The 17,959-nt window shown below is 38.1% G+C and overlaps 1 protein-coding gene across 6 annotated transcripts in view; it reads right to left on the bottom strand.

Moving 5' to 3' along the window:
- cacnb2a (calcium channel, voltage-dependent, beta 2a) overlaps window positions 1-17,959 on the bottom strand; it is a 61,752-nt gene that overhangs the window by 6,819 nt on the left and 36,974 nt on the right. For 3 of the 6 annotated variants that reach the window (XM_044104720.1, XM_044104723.1, XM_044104724.1), the window contains 7 exons: window positions 12,402-12,521; window positions 4,612-4,734; window positions 4,392-4,528; window positions 4,196-4,272; window positions 3,830-3,963; window positions 568-648; window positions 414-472 (listed from right to left, as the gene is read on the bottom strand). In XM_044104720.1, the coding sequence (XP_043960655.1) occupies window positions 414-472; window positions 568-648; window positions 3,830-3,963; window positions 4,196-4,272; window positions 4,392-4,528; window positions 4,612-4,734; window positions 12,402-12,521 (731 nt within the window). Of the gene's footprint in view, window positions 1-413; window positions 473-567; window positions 649-3,597; window positions 3,618-3,829; window positions 3,964-4,195; window positions 4,273-4,391; window positions 4,529-4,611; window positions 4,735-12,401; window positions 12,522-14,320; window positions 15,092-17,959 lie in introns of those variants that run through there. The other 3 variants (XM_044104721.1, XM_044104725.1, XM_044104722.1) reach the window with 3 other exon arrangements.

Genomic DNA, 17,959 nt, shown 5'->3' with positions numbered 1-17,959 from the left:
AGGTTACAGATGAGTATCAAGTATAACCTCACTGCATTTAAGGAGAAGTGAGAAAATAACTGCCAACAAGGTAAAGACTGAAGGCAGAAAACACCCTATTATCAGATTACAATCAAATTAACAATGTTCTTTGCTGCTGTTGACAGCCTGAGTGGATCCCAAGTAACTTCATGGCTTCAGCATTGAATAAAAAGAACCCTGCTCTGCTCCAGGGCTCATTATGGCCTATTAAGGACATGGAGAGGACCTATTTAAAGCAGCAGCACACATCTCCAGGCCAAGCAAACGTGTAACACACTCCCTTCTCTAACCTCAGGGGACAGATAAATACCAGCCTATTGACATGGAGAGAGAAAGAATTCAGGAAGGAAGTGGGATGAGAAGCCTGTGTTTTTTAACTTGAGCGCACTCACCTTCCCTCAAATCGATGTTTCAGGAAGTCAAACAGTGCTTTTTGCATCATGTCCGTCACCTGTTGACGGGAGATTGCCGAGAGATGGTGACCATAAGTTACAGTTTTCTCACACTGAATATGTCAAAGTTTTAAAAAGCAAAACTTTGCTGCACCTCGTAGCCCTTCAGAGACGGTCCAACCAGAACTACGGGCCGCATGGAAGGCACAACGTCGTATGGAGGAATGTGTTCCGTCTTAAAAAACGGAGAAAGGAGAAACTCAGTTTTTAATAAAAAGATGGACACAAACACTTGAACTTGTAAGAAATATATATTAAAAATGCTAGTACTTTACAGAACCATGACACAGTATGTCCCATTGAGCCTATCGCAACACAAGCAGGCTTTGATGTCTAACACAATTAGCCAGTTAACTCAAGTTTTAACAATGTTAGTGGTTTTTGGAGCATATAAAAAGAGACCACTATAAGCAAAAATGTAATAAACTCAAAACAAATTCAGACAGATCATATCGCATGTGTCATGGTCCATGTCAGTACAAACAGGGAAAAAAAGGAGAAGGTCGTCGTACAGGGACGGTTAGTCGGAGACAGAAGATCAACAGAGGACACAGCTAGAAAAACAAGCTCACTGTTGGGACAAGCTGGGATCTCAGTCTGAGGAGTTTCAGATCAGCATTCAGATATGCTGTAGACTGATATCACGGTAGATATTCCACTATATTTAGTAAAGACTTTCAGTCCATTATCTGGTTATTGTGCATAATTTACTTAGTTTGTAAATGTCAGATGAAGTAATCTGTTGGAATTCTCTCCTTGAATAGAAATCAGCAAACGTTGGAGACTTAAACTCCATTAAAATATGAACTGAAATGTTTTTTTGCTAAGCTGATGTTGTTCAGTCTCCAAATAAAACCCTTTGTTTATTTTCTGTTCTCATTAAAAGCACTCCAACTTTCTTTCTTATTGGAACCCCAGATAAAAATCTCCGAAAAGTATTAAAAGGAATTAATATTCACTTAAAACTCACCTGAGTGTGCTGACGAACAAAATATTGAAGTTAGTTTCTTATACGACATTGTACTAATGGGACGTTTTAGAAATTTTCTCATTGACAGAAATGTTAAAGTATACTACAATTTGACTTGTCAACAAGTTTGGACTCAATTATTCTAATTAGATTATTTGAAGCACAATTGGAAGCACTGTGATTTTTATTTTTTTAACTAATTAATTTTTTTTTTTTGCTTTTGTAGAACCCCAAAAATATGTTAATGATTTGTTTGGCATTTAACAGAAAGAAAAGACTAACATGCTCAAACTGAAACTCTGTACTAAAAAAAATTATAGACCAAAAAGCTGCAAAGCTGAGCTTTTTTCATTTTATAATAATAATAATAATATGTGTGATTGTATCATGGGCTCAAAACAATTGATAAGGTAGATTAGAATTTTACTTTATGTCTTTAGATCAGTAGTGTCCAAGTGTTATGTCACACAGTCCAAATTAAGCGTTTTCCATGTATTTGCTCCCTCTGATGCGTAAGTGGGTCCTTTTTGACCCAGTGAGGTCATCGTTTTGGAATATCTTTGTCATGAAAAGTTTTCATCACTTCATATTCCAGGTATTCCTCAAAAATTATGCTACTGATATTCTGCAAGTCAAATTTTTTATTTACCCTTTATAAAAATTAAGAAGTAGCATGTTTTATATCACTACCTCATTCTTCCATGAGTGGGTCAAAAATGACCAGCATTCAGGGCCGCATATGTCTAATGAGCCACACTTTGGACACTGTTTCTAGATAAGGTACAAGAAGTAACATCTGAAATCTAAAAAAAAAAACAAACCCTAAATTCCTGTACAAACCTTGACAATCTCCATTATCCAGTCTTATATACTAAATAAATCCTTATAAGCTTTTAAAGCCAATGGGCCACAGCTGTTCTAATTTTCTATTTATGTATGTTTAAAGACAGTTTAAGTTTTTAATTTTAAATTGGATGTTTCATTTTGAAGAGCACCACATAAACACTAAAGTCTTCTATTCCCTGAAGAAGAAAGGTTACGTGACTCAACATGAACTCTGGGGGCAGCCAGCTGAGAAACAGGAACCTAATCTAAAGGATTTTTCACTCATCAGCCAGCCATGTTCTCCATTACCCTGACGCTGATGTTCCTGTCTCAGCCTTATATGTTGTTATAATAAGTGTTATAGTGGATTTATTGTGACTTTTTTCTTGCAGTCCATCACCCTCTCTTTCTCATCAACCCACTTCTGAATGTTTTCTCACGTCACTATGCGGTGGGAACTGATGAACACTGCCATTGGCTATAACAGGGCTATTATTGAACAATGTGGTTCTACTCAAATGTAATCATGTGAAACATGGCTTTTTGTCAAACTGAGAATGCCATGCTCACTGGAATGTTGTCTGAATCTATTCTTATTGATGTCTTTGACAGACTACAGAACAAGTTTGACATTTTAGGACCGATGCAATTTCAGAGTTTTGGTAAAAAAAAAAAAAGAAAAGAAAAGAAAAACCCTGAACCTGTGTAAGAAATTGTAAATTTTCTTTCCAAAATATTTTAGGTAAGTTTTCTTATCCTCCTCCTGAACTATGACTCGTAATAACCTGTCTTAGTAATACCCCAGATGGTCTGGACTTATCCAACGTTCTTATAAAGCACACAATTGACAAATGTAAGTTTTTTTTTATTTGTGATTGGACAAACAAAGTCAAGATTTTCTAAATCCTCTCTTATTTAGCCCCTCAAGAAACATAATTTTCTCTTAATATTTTTTTCTCCTCCTATCTGTCGTACAATACCAAGTTTAGTTATTATGTTACTTCAACCTCATTTTGGCAGGCAAATTGTCGCCATTATCTACTTGTTTTTAGAAAATTTGTCTCTTTGACTCTGTACTCTGCTGTGAATGAAAACATTATGGTGCCTACATTGACTCTTAGTGAAAAACTGCTCACAATGAGGTCCCAGTAAGTCAGGATTACAATATCACATACAAATGTCAAGACAGAGAGGTTTGTGGGAACAATGAGAAGGGCAGGAAGTTAGTAAAGAGGTGAAATCTCTTGCTTAGGAAAGGCAGAGTTTAAACATATCAGAAGATTCCTCCTCAGATCCTGCTGTCATGTTGGTCTGAACATCAAAACTTACCGACTTCTGCTTCTGCTTAGCTGTGATTAGCCAGAAGAAAGGGAAAGAGAGAGAGGTTAAGATCAGGCAGGCATGCTAACAGTGGAGTGCACATCGTGGGACAACAGGGACACTGGTGCTTGACAAACAAGCGAGGGCGCTGTGTGAAGCCGAGGGGCCACAGGCGTTTTTAGACAGAGCCGTGCCGGCGGGCAGAGAAGAAGAAGAGGCAGTGTGGAGCTCTAGAGTTTACCTTCTTAAAGAAGGGCATTCGTTTCTCTTTTGCTAGGGGTGATATAACAGTGTTTGGACTGGCTTTAGGGGAGCGCAGGTTGACTGGGAGCTCATTTTCTTCTGGGTCTAAACCTGTGGCGTCTATGTCAACAGCTACCGACACAGACAGACAAGAGCAACATCACACAGAGGTAATCACAGCTGATGGGTCACACTGAATGTAGCGCAGAATGGAGTTACTACAGAGAGAGTAAATGAAGCATAAAAAATAATATATATACATACACATTAATAGAAAATGTTCCCTTTGCCTCAGTTAGGTTTCAGTTGTTAAAGGTTGGTTAAAAATTAACAAAAAATGAAAAGTTTCTACAAAGCTACTTACCAGATGAAGGAGGAGTAGATTTCCTTGAGTTAGGAACCACTTCACCTAAACTAGACGATGAGTTTGCTCCCAGTTTGCTGAAACCCCAAATTTTTGTCATTTAAGTTAGAAAAAACTAGAGCGGAAATAGTTTTTGCTCATTTTAACGGATTTCATAGCCAAACAAAAATGACAGAGATGAACAGGTTGGTAGTACCTGGAGAGGAACTTTCCCTGTTTGGCTCTCTGCTCCTGGAGGATGCGAGTGTTTTCCAGCTTCACAGGACTGGGAATGAAGCCAATTTCACAGCCTTCTTTCACTAGACGTCCTATCCACCAGTCGTTGTTGAATTTCTGCCAGAACAATACACTTACAGGTATGAGGGGCGTCTCTAATATCAGCTTCTTAAATATCAACTTTAGCAGTAACTGCTCACCTCTTTGACATGGAGGAAGTCCTTGGCGTCGAAGGAGATAGCCATGCCGGGCACAGGTACGTCGTCGTCATGACTCGGGCTGTAGCTGACATTTGTTCGGACAGCAAATGCAACTGGTTTAGTCTACCAGAAGGAACAAAATGGAAAGAAAGACAGAAATGTCAGATCTGCTAGGACGTTAAGATAAAATTACCATCATCATCATCATCATCATTATCATCATCATCATCATCGTCACAAATGTCATAAGAATTTTTAGCTTCAATTACACAATTGTACTGCTACTTTTCCAAGGTGGAGATATATTACAACATGGAACAACCAAGAATCGAGTGAAAAAGTTTACATTTTTAAAAGTGTTATCCAATCCACACAGAATCAATTTTATAAATACAAACTCAAATTTATGTATTCCCAGAAATATTTGGTCAAATATCTCTTGGAAAGTTGTAGCTGCTAATCCACAGTTTTTGTAGCCATCAACAAAGAATTTACAGATTTCTTAAATGATTCAAAACATCAAAGTAATACAAATAGACAGACAATTTTAATAACAATAATAATAAAAAACAGTTTTTAAAATTGGATTTTCTTTATTAAGGATGACAAAAACTACTACCAAATCAACCTATTCCTATGTGAAAAAGTAACCTAACCCATTTAAATCATGAGTTCATTATAATTAACCACACTTTTTGTACAATTTCACCCATCTCATCCCAGTTTAATGCGCCCATTACTAATGCGCTGAAATACTCATTTTTACAGCTGTAAAAATAAGTTTGGGTAAGAGATCTGTGCAAGTTCTTATTCATCTAGACTTCTCACCAAAAATGGTTTGACTGCAACACTGTCTCTGCGACAAGTTTACTATTTCTAATGTGATTCACATGCAGCCTGTCTTTGGTCAATGTTTCCACACCTTTTTGTAAAGCAGCACTCTTGTCTTACACTTACAAAAAGCACAAACACCTCTTGTGCAAATGGTTCATAAATCAATTTAACAATCTTTACGACAGCAGGATCAATAATAACCTTCCTGTCTGATAACTGCTGCCCTTCCTCTTTTGGACACATAATCATTACGATAAAGCAAGATCTAATGAAATATTTCTGGAAGACTGCGAGGTGTGATGGGAGCACTTATTCACTGCTGATGTTTAAGAATGAGCATTTCTGCTTAAATGCAAGAACACACATCTTCTCTTTCTGCACTATAATTAAGATTTGGTATTATTTTACTAATGCTAAAATATTAAATTGAGGCACACATTTCTTTAAGAGTTACATAAAATGCTTTTGGACATAATCTTGGAGCCAGTCTGGCGGCAGTGGCTGCAACAGTTGGCAGCATGGTCATGCCCTCAACCAGATTACATTTGCTCAGTCTTTGACAGAGCAAAAAGCTGGATAAAAGTCAACTGAAAAAAAAACAAACAGAATGCACGAGGATGCAGCTTAAAATAATCCCCCAGCTGCACCCTCACATGCTAAATATTTACCTGCAGATAAAAAGAGAGCTGTGATGTGTAATATCCAACCGGGTACCAAAATTAACCCACCGGATCAGAGCTTTGAGGCTATAAATCAGCTGGACTTTACACAGATTTTGAGAAATGCTTTCAAAGTGCACTAAAATCTCCACTGCTGCACCGCAATCTGATTTCCTCTAGGCAACCAAAAAACAAAACAGGAAAACAGAGATAAAATTCACCACAGTGTTAGCCCTATAACAAAACTCCATGAGAAACATAGAAGGACAGATTAGAATATCTCACCCTGTAGCAAGAGTCAAAAATATGTTGTGCTGTCCTTTTAAAGCTGCACTGATTGCTTCTCTGATTAGAAGAAACCGAGATCTGAACAACAGACTAAAAGGTCTAAGCAATAATATATTGCACTTGCAAAAGATCAATCCTGACCATTTATGCCTTCAGAGTTTTCTTAGTGGAGGTTAGAGTTAGGCAAAAATAATTAGGACAATCCATGAGAGCCTGCAGGTTTTCCTAACATATTTGGACACAATTTGTCTGATTACTTTTTTCCACTTATCAACATAAAAAAAAGATTTGATATTTAGACATTGGAGTTGATGATTTATTGTGATGTGATATTTTTCTGACAGTATACAGTCAAAGAGAAAAGCTAATACATTTAAATAAAATGATGAACTAAATGAAAATCAAGTCACCGTTTGGATGTTATTATTTGACAAACACTACTTTAAAAAGAAATTTTATAAAAGATGCTAGTATCTTAGTCCTTGGAGTCTGGCTTTCCTCTCAATTCCAATTCAATATCAAGGCACTTTAGAAATCCTAATTATTTGGCCTATTAACTGTGACCTATGAATAATTTGGAAGTGTAACGAGTCCGAAATTCTTTGGATGATCCAGAGTTAAAGATGAGAATATAAAGATATTTAATGTATGAATTTCAGATTCTGTTCACTTGCTATTATGTGAAAATCACGAGATAATTTCATTTCAAATCATGAAATGATTTGAAATGAAATTGTTCGATTTGTTTGAACAATTAGATATGTTTGCCTAATTGTTCGATTAAGCAAACAAATACTTCACCCCCCGTCCACACTGATAGTGAGACTGTAATGGTTCCTGCACCTTCCAGTCTGTTTGTGTCATGTGATCTCCTTTGCCCACTGATGGGAAAACTATGCAAAGAGCAGCTAAAACATATGCAAAGAACAATGCTAAATTTATAAAGCAAGGGAATAAGAGCTTATGCAGGAAAGCTTTCTGTTGGCTTTTTTCTGCCCATGGTTAACAGTAGCTCCATTAAAAGAGCTAAATTATCAATGAGTCATATCAAAACAAAGACTAAACACAGTAACCCTGACGTAACATTTTAACAAACTGCTTCGCATGGAAACAGCATGAGGAGAAGCATATTGAAGTGTATCTGCAAGCACAGAGTCAGATATATGTAGATAATTTAGCGTTTTACAGAATCTGCAGCTTTCTTAAATGGGTTGGAGTAACATATTAAAGCGGACCTTTTCAGACTCTGGAAGCAAAGAAATCTTAGCTCGGAGAAACAACAACATCTGGATTGCCATTGGTGATGGGTCACAGGAACAATACTAATGCACACCCCATTTGATACTGGTGAAACTTGGTGTTATTTTTTATTCTACTTTAAAGCTATTAACTTTTCAAGCAGAGTTATAAAAAAAAGGCTTGTATTGGGACAATACAAAATCTACTGCAGGTGGGAAGACTCATTTGATTTATATAAATTCTGAAGGTCCTGATGCATTTGCAGAAAACTGCTGGTAATGCTTATTGAATCTCAGCACTGTAGAATAAATGTCAGGCTCATTGAAAAACAACCAGCTTTAAATGATAATGATGGCTAATTAATAACTACCTATGGAATGATACTTTTCATGCATTTAACAATGTAAATATTCAGTGGAGTGATATTTTTAGTCTAATGTATGCAAATGTGCCTCCTCTAAAACACCCAGTTGAAAATCTGAAACGCTGGAGGTTTTGAAGGACACCTCCAGTGTGTCCTTCAAAACGCCATACACTTCATTCAGTGTATGGCGTTGCATACACTGAATGAAGTTGTGAAGTCCATTACAAATGTATGCCATTTCATTCATTTCACAGACAGCTGCCTCTTTCCTTTCTCCCCTCCTTATGCTCAGATTGACTTGGCTTTTTCAGAACATATTAGACCTGGAGGCAATCATGCACACATGCTCAGGTACATCACTGATGACTGAAAAATTGAAAGAAAACATCTACTGCAGACTTCCGAACGAAGACTCTTCATCTGCATATCAGAACCACACTGCTTCTTACAAGACACAAGCCTTCATTATGGAGGCTGAACAGGGTGCAACGACTGAGGCATAAAAACAGAATGATGAGGATGAAAAACAAGGAAAACAACTTGATAGGAACAAAGGAAAGAAGACCTGAGAATGAGACACACCAATTAAACTTTAACTAGGAACTCTGTGAATTGAAAACAACCCACAATGCTTGATCTAATATCACCTCATATGTATTCTTCACCAGCTGAGTGAATACTTGCCTTTGCTGTGACTGATTTACCATTTTACATACCACTACTTTCCAAGACAAGCATACACGCGCTCACACGCGCACACAGGGCCACACACTATAAATCAACAACCCAACATTGTTTCACCTTGAATGTTGTGGATCGATTTGAAATGATTTCTCCACAGCTCTGTGCACCAGCCTCAGGCTGTTCTCCCAGTCTGTAGCATCCATTATTATATGGCACCATAATAACTTTTATTATTCCATAATGGGAAGATTGTTCTATAATTCTCCAAGGTTGCTTGAGTATATCGACCGGCCCCTTCCAGCTGCCAGGTATTTACTCTTCTGATTTTCTTGCACAGCTGGAGAGCGACTGTTTTATTTCCAAAATTTAATAATTCCTCTGTGTGTTTACTAGTTTAAAATACTGATCTTCAATAGCATTAGAACCACCAAAACAATACCTACTGATCTCTGAATTACAGAGCTAAAACTGCAGTGTGTCTAAGTCTTAAAGCTGCATGCAGTATGTAACTTTTATAAACAATATGTTTCTTAAAATATATTGGAGGAGGGTCTAATGCACTGTTAGTCATGCTCGTCTACTCACAGTGCCAATTAATCGGCTCTGCCCAGGAAATATCATAAACTGCCAGAACTGATCAGAAACAAAAAGAAAATTATTCGTGATTATTATGAATTGATTAGGAGGTATTATAAAATATCAAAAAACATCAGAAAATATTCTGAAATATTAAGGAATTCAGTTTACATTGCCTCTGATTCATGCTGTGGTCAGAAAGTCCTGATTTGAGTTGGGGGGTCTTAAATGTTTTCAGTTTTATGTGTATGTATGTTTCCGGATTAAGGTTATGAGTTTAAATGCAGTCCAAGTTTAGCTAGAGACACCCAGGTGTCACAAAAGGAATAAAAGTAGATTCAGTGTTGAGAAATGTCCTCTTTTGTGCCATTTAGGGTTAACCCTGACTCTAACCCTAAAAAAACAAACTTCTGACCAATCTGCAAACAGAGAACCTCCTCAAACTTAAGAGATGAGCCCCTTAAAGTGTTTCCTGTGTTCTTTTAGTAGTTTCTAACTTGTGCTTTTAAGTGTTCTCTGCTGTGCTGCAAGGTTACACTCCTGCTGTAGGTGAATTCTATTACAATAAGGTGATAGTTGGAGGAAAAAAAGTGTTTACTTAGTGGTTGAATTTGCAGCAAGAGCTTAGCATAATACACTGGTATATGTTTTCAATTATGTTTATGCATTTGACAGAGTCTTAATGTAAAGTAGCATTCAAATGAGTACATAGGAATGCAGTGATTTAACTAATTTGTTATAAATCCTTCTATTATAATCCATGTGAAATATGAACGTTTAGTCAGTAATAAATGCAACAAGTTCCCTACAGCAAGTTTTTTTTTATGCAATCAGATTTTTTTTTATGGTTATGTTTTGAAATAATTTGTATTTTTCTCAGCAAATCACTCATCTTACAATGTATTTTCCCTAATTTCCTTTTCAATGTATTAGTTAATTTAAAAGTAGTGCATTTACTGATTATGATGTAAAACCATTAGGAGGAGCCCATTTTGGTTTGATGATGGATATAGGCTGTTTTGTTCATGCATGTCAGGAATAAAATATAGTCATTGGTAGTATCCAATCTTTCCCAATACTTATGTATTTGTAGTTGAAGGGAAGCGAGTGTGACTTTCTGCACAGAAAAGCTCACAGTCAGAGAGTCTGCACTTCCTCTGACCTCCGCCTGCTCTGTCTCTCTCTGCTGGCCAGACCACCAGGAGCTATTTTTTACCACTCATCTGTCATGTAAAATGCCAGCGGGGGTAATCTATGCCAGGTTATCTATAAAGTCAACTTATCATTTTAATTAGTGTGCTAGAGAGGGCGACTCTGGAAAATAACGACACAGATCTGCAGGAACGATCCGTCTCTGCCAGCTAGGAGCTACTCTGAGACGAAGCGCAGGAGGAAAATGTCTGCCTGAATGAATGGATAGCCAAAAGCTTAACTAGCTGTTACAGACACTAAACACCCGATGAAAGACAACACAAACATTTCTCAGACAGTTGCTTGAATTAATCTGAAAAATGTAACACTATGAGCGATCCAGTGGGCTGGAAGAGAGAGTAAAACGCACAGCAAAATTATTTAGCAGATCAAAGACTTGCATCTTAACAGAGCATTTCAGTGATTCTGTGGAAGTGGGCTCTGACTGGAATTCCTGTTGTGAAAAAGGCGAATCCACTCTGTCATGTGTGTGTTTGTTTATGTGCTGCTAATTACGTCCAAGAGCAGATCAGGCGAGGCTTATAGCTCTGGCAAACAGTGACGCGGAGACCTCTGAGGGCCCTGACCTCTCACATCAGTGATTACTGAATAGGACCACTTCATATGACCAGCTGAACTCTACTCCAACATCCTGCTTCTTAGGAAATCCAGGTAAAAAAGCTTTAACATAGAGTTATCTCAAAGCTAAGAGAGATGTCATAACGAAAGGTTTACTTTAAGACTGGTTAGATCCATTTGACACAAATTACGATGCAAAACTCGCCTAACTAAAGTCTAAATGGAGCAAACTGAGTAACATGGAGGACTTTCGGAGGAATCCAGAAAGGAAGTGGACTCAGCTTTATAACAACAAACAGATCCATGTAAAGTTTACATCATAGTTTGAGTGATGCCTGCCATCACTTAATCAAACAAAATAAACCAATTTTATCTGCAAACACACATTTATATTCCTATACTTGTAGAGACATTTCTTGCAAATTTTATATATGACAATTCTTTTCCCAAAAAGAAACCAAAAATTTATGCAAACACAGAAAGAAGTGTTACAACCACAGACAGAATACTGCAGCCAGAAGAAATGGAAGCACAAGAGAAAATGCCAAAAATCGCAAAAACAGCAAGTATGAAATGCTGCAAACTTGCTCCACAGAACGGAGGTGCTCCAGACCACTAGGGGGAGTCGACCACCAAATCATACGGTACCAGACCTTCATTAAAGAATGGAAGTCACGATTTAAAGTGATGTCCAGAAACAAGCCTTCTTTTACACTATCATTGAACATCAGCATACTTATGTCAGAAATGTTACATATTGCAAACTCCAGAATTAATAGATATATGTGGGACTTTGCTAAATCCAATTTAAAACCTATAGATCAGACTTAGGACTGCCAATGACCATGCACATTTATGGGTAAAGTTTAAGATGCAGATTGGAAACTACACTAAATGTTTTCCATTCATGAATGATCTTCTTTAAGATGGAATGATGGAATTCAAATTATTTGGTGATGACATTATAACTCTACCCAGATTGATGGTCAGTTGCCTCGTTATGGCCAATGCTGAAGTCTTTTCTAATTTTATAGAGGTGCTGACGTTAACTGATGATCATTTCATAAAATGCATTTAATTCAAAGTATCTGCCAGCTGCTTTTTCCTCTCAAATCCAACAAAACCAATAAGGATATACACATTTATATTACATATATTTGTTACAAAAAGCTTTTGCACTGTTTTTGTGTAATAAACAAGAAACAAATTCCACAAAACATAGCAGAAACTTTTTTTGTTTTTGTAAAGTTGAGATCACACTTGAAGAAAAAAAAAAAACATTTTAAGAATGCTTTTTAAACCATTCAAAGTGGCCCTTTTAGTGCTATTTAACATTGCCAAAGTGAACGTCCTATCCCCGGCTTAAAGAATCCAACCTTGGCTTTGTCGAGCTGTGCCTGAGCCTGTCGCTCTGCCTCTCTGCGCGCTGCCTCCTTATCCTCCTCAAGGGAAACATCGGAGTCTGATGGACGGCTGGTGTAAGAGTCGGCCGAACCCTGTGGAGACACAAACAGCAGAACCTCAGCAACAACTAAAACTAAAACTGGAGAAAAAAGATGAACTCACACCAACTCATACAAGTTTTTTTTTGAAAACCTTGGAGGTTTTAAGAGTTACATAAAGAATATACATATTTTGTTTTGTCGATTGAGTTACTGGAATAAATAAACTTTTTATTAATAATGCAATTTATTGAATGTGTCTGTATTTAATTAATCCACTGCAGAAAAAAATCTGATTAAGTAAGTACCAGCTTAAGATATCTGCTATAATAGCAATATTAATTCCTAATACCAGCCTAAATTTTCATATCTGTGCATTCTTAGCTGTAAGTATGAACAACTTGGTATTTTTTGATAATGGCATGGAAGTGCAGAGTGCCTAATTTAAACCCCTTAAAATAAAATACACTAATGTGTAATTGTAAAATAGTGGCAGTATTTTTAACTCTAAAAAAGTAATAAAAAAAGCAGCAAGAGCTGACGATGCACATTTTAAGACCTAGTATAAAAAAATCTTAACTAGACTTTCTGAGATATAAAATTTAAATAATTGAGGAATTTAAAACTCCTAGACTTAAATCCAAAAGAACATCCATAAAGTGAGCAGAACAGAGTAGGATCTGATCGGATTCATGACTCAAAGATCCATCTCACTGTATTCTCTAACATTGTAAAATGTTATGTTACACAATTCACTGTCTTATTGACAAAAAAGGGTTCTTCAACAAATTAACAACCTTTCTGCACTGGTGATTTACTTCTTAAAGGAAGAACTTTTCCCAATGAACTACATTTATTTAAATCAACAGCTGTATGTTTCTAAAATTTCTTGTGTGAGGTTATGCTTCTATACCAGATTATTAATTTATTTCAAGGTTTGTGTAAACACTTAAATATGAATGGAAATGTCCTAATAATGTGATCTTCCATTTGTGAATGAGGAACACCCCTTCGTTTTTTTTAAGACACTCATCAAGCTCTGCGAATAAATCAGCTCGTCTTTCATCCAGTGGAGTTGGTGCACCTTTCATCCTTACCTGCACACTCCTGTGGCAGCCACTCACACAAGGTCTTTCATTCATCTCACTGCACCATTACACTCTGCTGTCTGAGTTAAAAATAGCCTCCCCTCAATCTGTGCATGATTAGAATTACCAAACCAAGATCATACCACTTCATCCTCTTCACTCCCCTATCTGACTTATGTAAAAGAGACAGCCCAGGAGGTGCTGTTGTTCTAGACAGAACAAGGTGGGTCATATTCACGCCCTCCATCTTACACAAAACCCTGCTGCTCATCAATCATCTGAATGTCTTTCATGTTTCCCACTTTGCTACAGAGGAGAAAAAATAAATAAAAACAAACAAACAGATCCAGTCTTACTTATCAGATTTGATTAGAAAAGCAATTAGTGGTAATTTAATACCTGCTCAAGGTTACAAAGCCACACTCAAATGAAATGAAATTTACTGCTTACGAGGTACATTTGGCTGTGAAAGATGCAGCAGGTGAGCACACCTGGCCTCCTTCCGTGTCACCTTTAAATAAGAGATGTGATCACGAGAAGCCGTCCCAGAGGGTCGCATGGAAGTCATCTGGAGCTCTGCCCAGAATCTGACCGCCATAACTGATATCGACACACAACTTCTCATCACCACAACACTGCCACGCTGAACCCCAACACTTTGCATTGGTGATGGATGCACGGGAAAAGCATAGACTCCATGAATTACACACATGTGCATGCACAGAAGCAACTTTCATGACATAAACGGTAGAAAATCCTCCTTACGCAGGCATCAGAGCTCTTGACTCGACCTCCTTTGGCTCGTTTCAGCAAGCGGATCCAGGTGGCCTTCATGAGCCACACTGGTCATTCAGTGTCCTGAGCCACTGCCCCCCCTGCTGCTACTACAAGTAAACCAAACTGCACCGCTGAGGTGTCCTTTGCACCAGCTTTGCAGCAGCTGTCACTGCTTTGGCTACAGGTACATTCAACACTGTGGCTACATCGGCAGCTGGTTCCTCTTACGCCGGGGCTGTGAATGCTGCTTTCATCCCCGGATAAATAAATAGCTTCGGAGTCGGAGCTCCTTGTTCTGCTGCAGCTCCAGTTGGCTCTGCTATCGTTTGGAGAGCCAAAGCTCCAACTACCCCCGCTGCTGCTGCTGCCGTCGCCGTTGCCAAAGATGGGGAATCCGCTGGAGCTCGCTGCCCCGCGCATAATCACAGCAGCTCTCTCCCCCTCGTCTGCCTCAGACTCCTTGGTGGAGGGAGAGGTCGGCGTGCCGTTGCAGGTGGTGAGGCTGACTCCCAGAGTGAGTCAGGTGGCAGCGATGCTCCTCATCCCCTCCATCAAGCTTCCCTGTCCTACTGTGTCGCTGGCTCCTCGCACTGCTCCACGAGCGACGCGTGACGGTTCATCTGTGAGAGTCCCGGTGTGGCTGCATGTGACCGACTCTCCCGCTGATGATAATGAAGCTGCTGCTGGTGCAAGGTCTCCCTGTGACTTGGCTTGTCAGAGTGTCTCTTCCCGACTCCTTCTTACAAGCTCCACTGTGCCATTTCAGCATTTCTGCTATCTCTACCTCAACCCTTCTCCTCCGTCACCCCTCTTCTTTTTTTTTTCTCGCACAATCAGTCCATCTGCTCCTCTTGTCTCTGCAGCAATCATTTCTAGAAACTGCATGTGCTGTATGAATGGTGGTCATGAGTCAACAGTGCATACATTTGGGTTTCTTCTGCACTAAGAAATAGACTGTACTTTGCTGCATGTGCAATGTCAGTCACAAGTATTGACACTCCTTTAAGGTTTTAATATTAAAACAAACTTCAACGTATTTTATTGTGATTTTTTGAGCATGGCTATGGAGTGGAAGAAAAAGAAAACTTTTTTAAGATAAACACCCAAGGACACCAATGAACACCAAAACATTGTTCCTTGTTAGATTCATAAAATAACATGTATATACATTGACATCCATCACTGTTGCTCTGGCTGCATGTTTAGTGTTTTTTTTTTTTAGTTTTGTTGGCTCTAGTAGCCTTTATTTGAAAGTAGTTTGACAGGAAACAAGGTAATCAGAGAGGGGGAAGACATGTGATAAATTTCACCAGGCTGGGAATCGAACCTGCGACCACTGCCATGAGGACTAAGGCCTCAATATGTGGGTTGTGCTTGGTCTAAAGACTTTTTCTGCCACTAAATGGTTTTCTTCCAGGATTAGCCCGTATTTAAGCTTCATTCATCTTCTAATTACTTCTGACCAGCTTCTCAGTCTCTGCTGAAGAAAAGCATCCTCAGTATTATTCTGCCACTGCCATGTTTTAATGTGAGTAGCATTGTTAATTTTCTTCTAGATGTCACTTTTACGTGAGAAAGTTTCCTTTTGTTCTCTTATTAGCAGAGTACCTTATTCCACATTTTCTACTTCAACCCAACATTTTTTGGCAGTACTTTGTTTCTTTCTCTCAACAATCGTTTTCTTTTACTAATCTGCTTCTCTGATTAGTATCCTGCCAGCTTGGGCAGATGGCCATTTCTTGGAAGGTTTGACATTCTTCCATGCCCCCTGTTTTTAGATGATGGATGGAACAGAACTCTCAGATATGTGCAAACCTTGACAAATTGTATAAAATGATTTAAACTACTCAATAACTTTGTCCTTGACCTCTCTGCTGTGCTGCTTAGCTGTCAGAATGCTGTTTGCTCTCTAAGGAAAATCCATTGAGGCCTTCACAGAACAGCTGTGTTTATACTGAGCTTCAATTACACTTAAGTGGACTCTACAGATTAAATGTAAGATTAAGTTTTAACGTGACAATAAAACATGTCTTTGTGTTGCTCCATCACATAAAAATGACGATATCTGAAAAAGTTCATGCTGTACTTGGTGCCTGATACTTATTGGATTCTGGTTTACACACATAATTACTTTAACATCGCAGAATAATTAATCTAACAGTCATGTTTTTGGGCTATAGGAGGAAGCCTGAGTGCCCAGTCTGAACCTACGTATGTACAGAGAGAAAGATCTCCACCTTAGATTTAAACCCAGAATTTTCGTACTACAAGGAAACAATGTGACCAAATGTGCCAACCTCTTGTATGTACATATGAAATTATAACTTTAATTTACTCCGTTATGAAATAAAATTGCTTTGCCTCAGACAAAGTAAAAAACAAATTTTAACATTTTAGGAACAGTCTTTTGAAAACTTTGATGCGATTTTGATATCAATCAATTGCACCAAAGCAAAATTTGACATTTTGGGGTTCAGAGTTTTATGATGATGCTGTAAAATTTTTGACAGGCCCAATGCCACAAATGTTTCACATACAGTATTTGTGTAAATTAAGACTAAATTACATTATTAAGTAACCTGAGTGCAGCTCATGTGATTACACAACTTATTGTTTAATCAAAAGCTCTCTTATTCTACAAGAGAGCTTTCATATCCCTACAAGAAGAGAGCAGGACAGAAGAATGAATAAGTGAAAACTAAGTATATCTGACAGGCAGTATTTCACACATAAAAACACGTAATATACAGTACAGACCAAAAGTTTGGACACACGGTTGTGTCCAAACTTTTGGTCTGTACTGTACGGCAATATCTAGTTAAAGTTTTTTCTACTGCAGAAACATTGGTCAAAAATATTTAGAAGAAACCTGGTACGTCTGTCTTAGTCATTGCTGCTCATTAAAATCAGTAAAGGGGTTTCATTTTAGTATAGATATTGTCCTCATATTAATAAATGCTATTTGTGTAATTATAGCTTCTTTTGACTAAACAAGCTAATGAGGAAGGAAATTACATAAACTAAATGTGGCTAAATAAGTTTTTTTTCTAAAGGTGAGCTGGTATGGAGGGGAAATTATGACACAGTGTAACATCTTAAAGAAGTTTCATTATAGTCACAACGACTACTGAGTAAATCATATCTGCAAGAAACCTTGTAGCATCAGCTCTACGCAACAACATCAAAGAACTCCACAAACCAATGCTTCTGTCCGAATGTCACATATGTTTTGATATGCCGTGTTGACACTTGCCACCGCTGCTCTCAGGGCAGGACGCAGATGCTCCGAACCAGAGAGGAAGGTGTTAACGCCGTCTGTGAAGGCTGCACTCTGCTGGCAATTCTGACAAAAACACACAGCGACAGAAAGGACCCGGGGCAACCTGACACTACAGGCCTCCTGACCCGATGTTGTGCTGACCCCGACGGCACGGCGTCACTTCCACAAAATCCGCTAATAACGATATGGCAGTGGTATGATGACATTTAGATCTTCTTCAGGCTGAGAGACAATGAGAACTCTGTTGAAGCAAGTGGTATCAAGAAACATCCATAAAACTGATTCTTGGAAAACACAAATTAATTCTGCAATTGAAGGGCTCTTGCTGCCACTTCTTCAGTGTTGCA

The sequence above is a fragment of the Gambusia affinis genome, linkage group LG21, assembly GCF_019740435.1.
Source record: "Gambusia affinis linkage group LG21, SWU_Gaff_1.0, whole genome shotgun sequence".
Taxonomy (NCBI): Eukaryota; Metazoa; Chordata; class Actinopteri; order Cyprinodontiformes; family Poeciliidae; genus Gambusia; species Gambusia affinis.
The sequence above is the reverse complement of the archived record's forward strand: the minus strand, read 5'-3'. Positions and strand labels throughout refer to the sequence as shown.